Genomic DNA, 8,795 nt, shown 5'->3' with positions numbered 1-8,795 from the left:
CCCCTGTTCCTACGCGCACAAAAATCGTTCACCTTCAAGGTAAGATACTGACCCCACTTCATCATACATTTTGTGAGCACGTTTTTTTGACTGTGCATGCAAGCACATGTTCATACAATATTGAAACTATTGATACTTCAAAGGCAGTGCACACCTTCACACCACACGAGTAACAACTCAACTCAAGAGGACTTGGGCAATTATTGAAAGTCAGTAAAGTTAGTATGATAAATTTTGAGGGAACCAATGTCATTCAGTCCCTCAAACTGACTTGACATATTTACAGCTCGACTACATCAGATGTTACAAGAAGAATCTAAAGTTGAATCATGTTGAAAAGATAGCACACTACTCAAAATTGTAGGCTGATACACTACTCAGAGGGTGACTGAGATAGGAGGCAGTCTATTGTTTTATTGTTTACATCCAGATGGTCGCTCAGACCATCTAGTAACACTTGAATTTTTTGGTACATGATGTACCTTGCAATTAAGAAGCATGACTTTGAGATGCTTTGCTAACGTCGTCCAGATAGGTATGAAAGTCCACATCATGTTACAGGTTTGTTTACATAACTTCAGACAATTCCTATATGAACATTTCAGCCTTTCCTGAAAGGTGGGCATATCTATGTTGCAGCCTCAGCCAAATATTGACAATAAAGTGGCCCCAAAATAGAGTTGTGGCTTTCAGGAGCTGGATCGTAAAATCAATCAAGCACTTGAGCTTGAGCTGTTGTGTCCATCCACTTTCAGATGCTTGCAGAAGACAAGGCGCGCAAATTCTCTCTTAAGATATCTTGATGAAACACTTAAATTCCCTAACAGAGAATTGTACCTTTGTATGTGAGCCTGTGTGTGTGTCTCTGCGTTGCACAAGTATGCTTCACTTTCCTGGATCTTCTCCCCTTATATTTACGGTGCTCTGTGTCAATGCTTTCCAGGATGAGCTTGCCAGCCAATAATATGACACAAAAATTACAAGAACCTGTTCAAAACACTCAAACTTTTTTTCACTGGAGCATCTTCTGGTCCAGCTTTATCCTGCTTTGCATCCATAACAGTGGCATTCAAAGTCATGGAATTGACAACTTTGTACAACTGGATATTATCCATAAATATTTCTGACAGCATTTTCCTGACAGCAGCTTCACTCCCCGGATCCTCATCATGGCTGTTCCACGTTTTTGGTTCACTGCTAGCAGAACGACCATTTGGTAAATCGTCTCTTTGAAAAGACTGTAGGGGCATTTTTGCTTCTCCCTTTTCCTCTGCCAAGAGTTGTGCCTACACAGCACTCATTTCTCCTTACTCCAAGATAATGAGAGGCATTTACTTACAAAAGCCAGAGAAGTTTTAGCAGATCTAACATCATGCATTTAAAGCTATCTTTCATGCACCATAACCTTTTATGTCTAGGCATATCATCACTCCGTCCATCTTCAATATGCGAAGCTCAAACAAAAATATCCATTAAGTATTATTAATAATTTGAGTAATAACAAAGCTGCAAAACATCCAGCAATACAAACAACAGTCAATATTGTAGTAATGTCTCTTCACTTTGCAGATTGATAGTAGAGGTGCTTACACCTGCTATGCATTGATCTGGAAGATAAAGTTGCTTATGTTCAGTGAAGGCCTGTGTAAGATGTCATTCATGACTCCAGAGAGATTAAGAGAAAAAAATGCCAAACAATGGTTCCAAACCCAAAATGACCACCACGACTCTAGTTCAGCTCTTAAGTGGAGATGGCCTGAAGTCCCTCCTAAATGTGATTCTGAATTATATAGAACACTGGACTCCATGAACGGTCTGTACAGGATGTCATCAGTGTAAAAGGATACTTCATAGTTCTACAAAATTGCTATGCTGAGGGGGAGGCTAGAAAAAATTCCAGTAGCCCAAGTGGTTAGAATATGTCATCAAAGCCCATAGCGTGCTTGGTGGGTTATATGTCATAAAACCAATGTTCCTAAGTGGTATTGCTACCCTGGACTTTGTCTCCTCTTTGTATGAACCGATCCAGCCACAAATTGTCTCGTGGCATAGTACCAACTCAGGATTGGTTCTGGGTGTGTGTGGATTTAGGTGGGTGTGTGTCAGTCTTGTGTAGTGGGTGGGTTAAGGGTGTGAAAAGTGTTGTTAAGAGCAGTTTGATTGTAACTGTAAACATGATCGTGAGCGTGTGCTGCATGTACATTTGAAACATGATGACCTGCTAAGGGAGTAGATTCTCCAATTCTCAAGAAAAACCCAGGCCCAATTGAGAAATTGAAAGATGGCTCTACTTATGCATATACTATGTCTACCCTGCCCATATTACAAGGCAAGCAAACAATCATAAATATTTTATCATTCAAATAACACACCTCTGCTGCCAGCATCCCAATGCGGTTGTCAGATGTCATCAAGAGATCCATTACATCTGTAAGAGCAGCACTTTTTGAAATCGACTTATCTTCTTGCTTTGCCAAAAACTCCACACTGCATTCTTGCAGTCTTTTACGGAGAGTTCCAACTTCATGTAAAAACTTTGCTCTGTCTACCCTATGTTGTTCTTGCCATTGTCTGTTGTTCTGAATCAAAGCCTAGAAATTCATAACAGGAAAGGCTCCATTACCATTCACACAAACCTTATAAGCAAGAAACAATAAAATGCACTATCTTGTTGTGCGGCACTGCATGACCTCACATGCATCATCCAGGTAAACTCAACCCAGACAATGCAATACCTTCAAAGCGAATAGTAAACCCTGATTACCTCTAGTTTTGCCTTGTCTTTCAGGGCCACCTCTAGTTCCTCTTTAAGTTCTGGCTGAGATTTTCTCAGAGCCTTGATTTCCCGAGCAAGAACCTTCATCTCAGCCTTTGATTTAGCTTCAGCAATGTCTCTTTCTTTTTGCAGACTTTCAAGCTTCTCCTTGAGCTCTATGACCTCCTGATCTGCTTTTCCTTTCTCAGTCTCAGCTATTTTTTGTTTTTCTTCTGCCTGAAGCCTGGCTTCCTAAAGTACAGAAATGTATAATTCTCCTTTCAGGAGAATAGTAGATATGAAGTCTCAACGTGCAGTAGATCTATGGTCACATACCTGTTGCACACGTGCCTGCTCGTCTGCATTGAGCAGGGCTGATCGAGCTTCTTCTAGCTCCCACTGTAGGTTGTTCAGTGTTTCTTGTTCCATGGACATTGCCCGATGTAGCATCTCCTTGCTCTTCCGCCTTGTGCTGTCAACCTCCCCTTCTAAATCCCGAACCTTCAAGGCAAACCACACACAATTGTTCAGGACTGAACAAAACTTTTTATAGTCAACCCTAGCTCAGGCTGATAAAGACAAGTACCTTTGCTGCAAGAAATTCCTTAACAGCAGTCTCCTGATTCAGACGAATTATTAAATCCTCCATATCGACTTTGGCCATGTTCATCCTTCTTTGAAGATTTGCTAGGACTCTTCTTACATTCCCCCTCTGATCAGCTGGCAGAGTCGCCTGTACACCTTTCAGAACTTCTGTACACAGGGAGGACAGGTTCTCTGAGACACTGCTGTTCATGTTGTCCCATGAAAAATTCTCTGAATGTCCATCACCAGTAGCCGCTAGAGAAAATTCACTTCCTCTTCCAGAAATCTCACTCCCAACACTTTCAAGAGAGGGCCTTCTCGCATGCCAAGCATTTGCCACCTCTTTGCTTAAGTGCACAGGTTGCAAATTATCTGCATTATCATCATTTGGTCCATGACTGTCTTGGCCCACAGTAAGGCCAGCGTCCCTAGATGAAGCTTGAAGAATTGTATTTCCTTGATTCCTTCCCACTGGTGGATGTGGATCGTGAGCATCATGGCTCACTTCCTTTAGCCTCTCTGTCTGTTGTTCCCGTCCAAGAGTTTCACTTTCTAAATCTGAAACTACTAACGAGGACACTCTTGGAGTATCGCTAGTTTCACTCATTATTTCAGAAGCAACTGATGAGCTTCTCTCTGCCGATGAGAGCTCAGAATTCAGGCCTGGTTCAGTGGGAGGTGTAGACAGCCGTGCTTCTTTCATTACCTGCATAGCTGCATACAAATATTTTCAAAGGGAAAAGAACTGTACCATCATTTGACTAACACAAAAGCATGTTCAAAACAAAAAAACTCCACCATTATTTATTCCTTTCAATCACTTCTATTGAATTATGAATACCTGTGAGTAAATCTTGGTAACAATCACTTAGCATTGAATAATGTCTCTAAATATTACAAGTATGACAATCAGCAGAAATACAGGAAGCAAGCTGTCCAATAGGTGGCTTGCTAAGGCACTGTCTCCCACATAGCTGCAGGAATAGGTCAGCAAGATCATTCTAGCTCATGTGTTGATGAGTTTTCAGTTACAAGTCACTATGCACCCAAACTCACAATTCAGGCCAAGAACAATTTTCTGGAGTACAGATTTGTTCACACTGTTGGTCTAATCAGATTTGTCATGGGAAAAGATCCATCTCCCATGACTTATTCAGCTATGAGCGGAAAACTGCAAGGTTCGTAAGATACTGGAGATGAGTGCAAAAAATTGGATTTTATATGGCTTGTTCCTCTAAGGCATGGACATTGCTTGGATCTAATGTCTGTCAAGTTGAGGCCTTTGGAAAATTCTGAATACCTGCCCATATGTAAGCTGTTTAAATTTTCAAGCGGTAACTGTTGATTCCCTAGAGCACAAATCGACCTGTTCAACCAAATTTCCAAGTTGCTACCTTCAGCCACTGCATGTACAAAATGGTAAAATGTCTTTTCGGGACTGTTTTAATGAGCTGAAAACGCTAGAAAAATATGACAATTAAGAGGCAAATTTTGGCCACTCAACAACAGGTCATAGGAACACAGACAAAGTCCCAGAGATCAAATGAGTTGAAGATGTACTCAATTTTGCAAGAAAAGTCCCAGAGATCAAATGAGTTAAAGATGTACTTGATCTTGCAAGACGAAATGGCCCAATTTGATCTATCCAACTTGTCTTTCTCCAAGAGGTTGGGGAGGACAGACACCTACACAAACTTTGCAGTGATGGCCATCCACAAAATAGAGGATGTGAAAGGTGAAGGGGGAAAGCTAAGATGAAGGGATAGAGGATGGGAAAGAGACCAGTCACAGCCCACATTTTGATCCATAACATGATCCTTCCAATCTCCGCAGTCTTCACACTGTTCTTCAGGGTCCTCACAATCAGAACATTGGTCTTCACAGTCTCAATCATCACTTTGGTGACACTCACAACCTAGGTTGTATTCCCCATGGAGATACATGCATTGGTGGTCTTCACAATCTTTGTTGTATTCCCAAGGAGATACACAAGGTTTTGCAAAGGAAAACACAATGTACAACCATGACTGAAACACTTTGAACTCAAATACTAACACAAAAACGAAAAAATGCAAAATGAAGATAACTGAATAGTGAATGAATAAATGAATGAAAATGTACAGAATGCTCTAGAATATGAGAGAAGAAGAAATCTGAAGGAAAACACTCTGATCTGAATACAGTGCAAGGATGTGAACAGTCAATTCCTGCACACGTACCACGTAAATGAGTGCACTAGACTGGTGGCAAATGATGAGGATGATGTAAGAGAGAACATGACAGCTGAGGCGAAAGGCTGCCGGAGTGATGAGAAGACTGAATGTGGCTTCCTTACATAAACAAGAACACGGTGAACAGGCTGCCCTACTATCACAAAATATGACCAGCCTGCTGCAGCCATCAAATCTAGCCAAGCTGCTGTCCAGTACATTGGTGACAACTCAAAACTAGACACCCATGATGTGAATGCCGCCCAAGCTGCAATGTGGCAAAAACTGAAATGCACCTCTCATCTCCTGGTTGTGAGCTCTGTTAGAGTTTGATGGAGATAAGGGGCTCTTCACAATTTCGAGCCTTGCATTAGTGTGTGTTTTAGTTTGGGACTGTTTTTAGCGTGTTCACACTTGCTGCCAAGTGAACTAGTTCGTTTGCATTCCGATTTTACACTGCCCAAACTGGTTTTACACTGAAGGAGGCTCCCAGCTAGAGGCTAGCGGCTGTCTTTCACTACATTTAATGCAGCAGCCACTGCTTTAAATGCCACCAATCAGCAGACTGCTCCATAGCATGCCTATCCAAAAGATCAATTGGATACATTGGGCCTTGCACACCACCCATTGGTTGCTACATATGATGATGAGTTGTGTCCTAACTCCTATATCCCCATATGTGGTCCCTAACCCACCGTAGCATGGAAACTAGTGCCATCACTAAAGTACCCTACCTACCCCACAATTCTCAAACTGCCAAAAAATGCTGAGATAACTTAAGGGATGGCTGGGGAATGAGAGAGAATGCTGTAAAGAGAGAAATTTCAAAGTTTCATTGCAAGAAACGCTGAAAAGCTACTGTTGCCCTGCTCAAACAGTCATGGAAGCTGCCACCTACAGCTTAGGACTATCAAAAAGACTCTTGCCCCCTCCTATATGTTGTCATTTGCACCAAAAAGAACCTTGGGCTGCTGTCACTTGTGCCTAGAGGGCTCCAAACTGCTGTCACATGTTGTAGGACTAATCCTTGGTGGCCGCAAATCACATAAGCAGCCTCTCCTTGCTCTCTAACAATCTCCGTCTCTCTCACAAGGCTAAAATAGACTTCCACCAGCCCCTAAAGACGTTTATTCCACTTGTATAGCCAAGTTTTGCCAAGTAGTAGCCTTCTAATCCAATTTTCTAACATTATCCAGCTTATTAAATTAATTTTTAAAATATTAATTTAATAATTATTATAGTGCTCAAAAAAGTAATTCCACCAATCAATAATTAAATTGGCTAGGTCAATTTGTCTTGCAAGTATCCCTGAGTAGTTATTAACCCTTAGAGTTGCATTAATTAATTAATTAATACCTAGTCTCTAATGTCACCACTAACATTAGTAGCCAATAAATTGGTCTAAGCCCGAATCTGACACTGGATACCACCTAGTACCTGTCAGGCATAACTTGTTGTAGGTTAGTCGTTGGGTCCTAAGGGGGAAATTGTGGTGAGGAATGGTACATCTTGGAACGTAAAATATTGGTACCTTGAGAGGAGTTTGTGCTCGTTTGTGTTATATGTTTAGCAGTGCATCAAAGGGCCAATCCCTGCGATGTAGGAGAGCTGCAGCGGGGCTCCGACTATTAGTTGGTGGAGTGCCTCCCATATGTGTGTGTGACGAGGCATTATGCCTATGTACTTTGGCTTCTCCCTTTGAGGAGTTTAAGGAAAACGTTGGACTATAAACTATAAACGCATAAATTAAGCTTTAGGGCAGTTTGTCCTTTAGCATTAGATTGATGCTCCTAGTCCGCGAGGCCGTGAGAGTGTTTGTATGTCATGAGCATGAGGCCCGGCTAGTGCTATAGCTAGTGCCGGCCCATTTCAGGTCCCATCACTTATGGTAAGAGGAGTGTCAAATACTAGGGGAATTCTTGTGAGAGAGGCAAGTCACGCATAAAAAATGATGATATCTCGAGGTCTTGGGTCCCACACTATAAAATAATTAACTAGCACCTCACATGAACGAGTGACATTAGCACATTTGATTAACTTTTAATCAAACGCTAATCAAAGCAATAAAAATTCACATCTTCATGACAGCATAACTATAACATGTCTCAAAGATCGGAGCAACTTTCTCCTCCTACTGATTCTTTACATGTCTCACATAGGGCATATCCTTCTAGCCCTCGTATTTTTCTACAAGTGTCGGTTCTACCTTCCTTACCCAAAGAATATCAACTTGACGAGTCGAACTACTCCCCTTGATTCTGCATGGAATCAGCTTAATTCTCGAGCTAGGTCCTTTCATTTTATGAGTCTACAAGATGCTACCCTTGTTCATACATACAGAAAACAAGGAGGGGGACTAAAAGGCAAACAACAATAAGAAGAAGGATGAAAAGAAGGATGAGAAAAAGTCCCAAGCCTAGGTGCCACATTGTAGGAAGGGCAGTTGTCCAAAGGAGAAGTATTGGTAAAAGTTACCCCATTTAAAGCCAAAGAAATGTTCTAAGGACTCAAAAGCTACCGCTGCTGCTACTAAGTCTATCTTTGTTCATTTGTTTAAGGTTGAAGATACAGCACTTACTTCTTCCACTAAGAAGAAGCCATGGCTCGTTGACAGTGGGGCCTCTTCACATATGACCTTCTGACAAGATTGGCTTTAAGATATATGTTTCAAAGAGGATTCTGTCTTCACCATCAGTATCAACTCTTCTATTTCACAAATATAGGCAAGTTTCATCTGCCAAAGTTCTTTATCTACCAGATTTAGGTTTTAACCTTCTTTCTATCTACAGTTTCACATAGCTAGATACTTGCGCAGCCTTTACACAAGATGTTGTGATAGTTGAGCACTCTTCTACATGTTCTATTCTTTGGATAAATACACAAGAGGAGGGGCTTTACAAGCTCACCAACCTTTTCGCACGGACTTACCCCAGTGATTCTACAACTAGACTGCACCCACATAGTCCACCCTTGGTTATGGCACATTCATTGTGCCATCTTTTCTTTCCTTAGCAGATTCACACTTAGTGACCACATGTACATACATTGTGGTACTTTCATATTAGTATTTTATCATATTGTAAACTTGGTTCTCTGAAGATATGCTAGAGTTTGCACTGAGGAAACACACCATGTACAACTAACAAAGACTTAGACAAGACAAGCAAAACTAAAACCCTAAACTCAAAACTCAAACATAGAAATAAACATAGAGAGAAGAAACTCTAAAGTGAAAGAATGATGTA

General features: G+C 41.2%; 1 protein-coding gene across 1 annotated transcript in view; it reads right to left on the bottom strand.

The window, feature by feature from the left end:
• Positions 1-313: 313 nt before the first annotated feature.
• Positions 314-8,795, bottom strand: part of LOC148019599 (PX domain-containing protein EREL1-like) — a 31,419-nt gene continuing 22,937 nt past the window's right edge. Inside the window, exons 6-10 of the mRNA XM_087699603.1 lie at positions 3,342-4,054; positions 3,092-3,256; positions 2,765-3,007; positions 2,373-2,591; positions 314-1,286 (exon numbers count right to left, since the gene is read on the bottom strand). Coding sequence (XP_087555729.1) covers positions 978-1,286; positions 2,373-2,591; positions 2,765-3,007; positions 3,092-3,256; positions 3,342-4,054 — 1,649 coding nt within the window. The 3' untranslated portion in view covers positions 314-977. The remainder of the gene's footprint in view (positions 1,287-2,372; positions 2,592-2,764; positions 3,008-3,091; positions 3,257-3,341; positions 4,055-8,795) is intronic.

This window comes from Lygodium microphyllum, chromosome 19 (assembly GCF_053477565.2).
Source record: "Lygodium microphyllum isolate KBCC chromosome 19, Lygodium_microphyllum_v1.1.10, whole genome shotgun sequence".
Taxonomy (NCBI): domain Eukaryota; kingdom Viridiplantae; phylum Streptophyta; class Polypodiopsida; order Schizaeales; family Lygodiaceae; genus Lygodium; species Lygodium microphyllum.
This window is presented reverse-complemented; position numbering and strand designations above follow the sequence as displayed.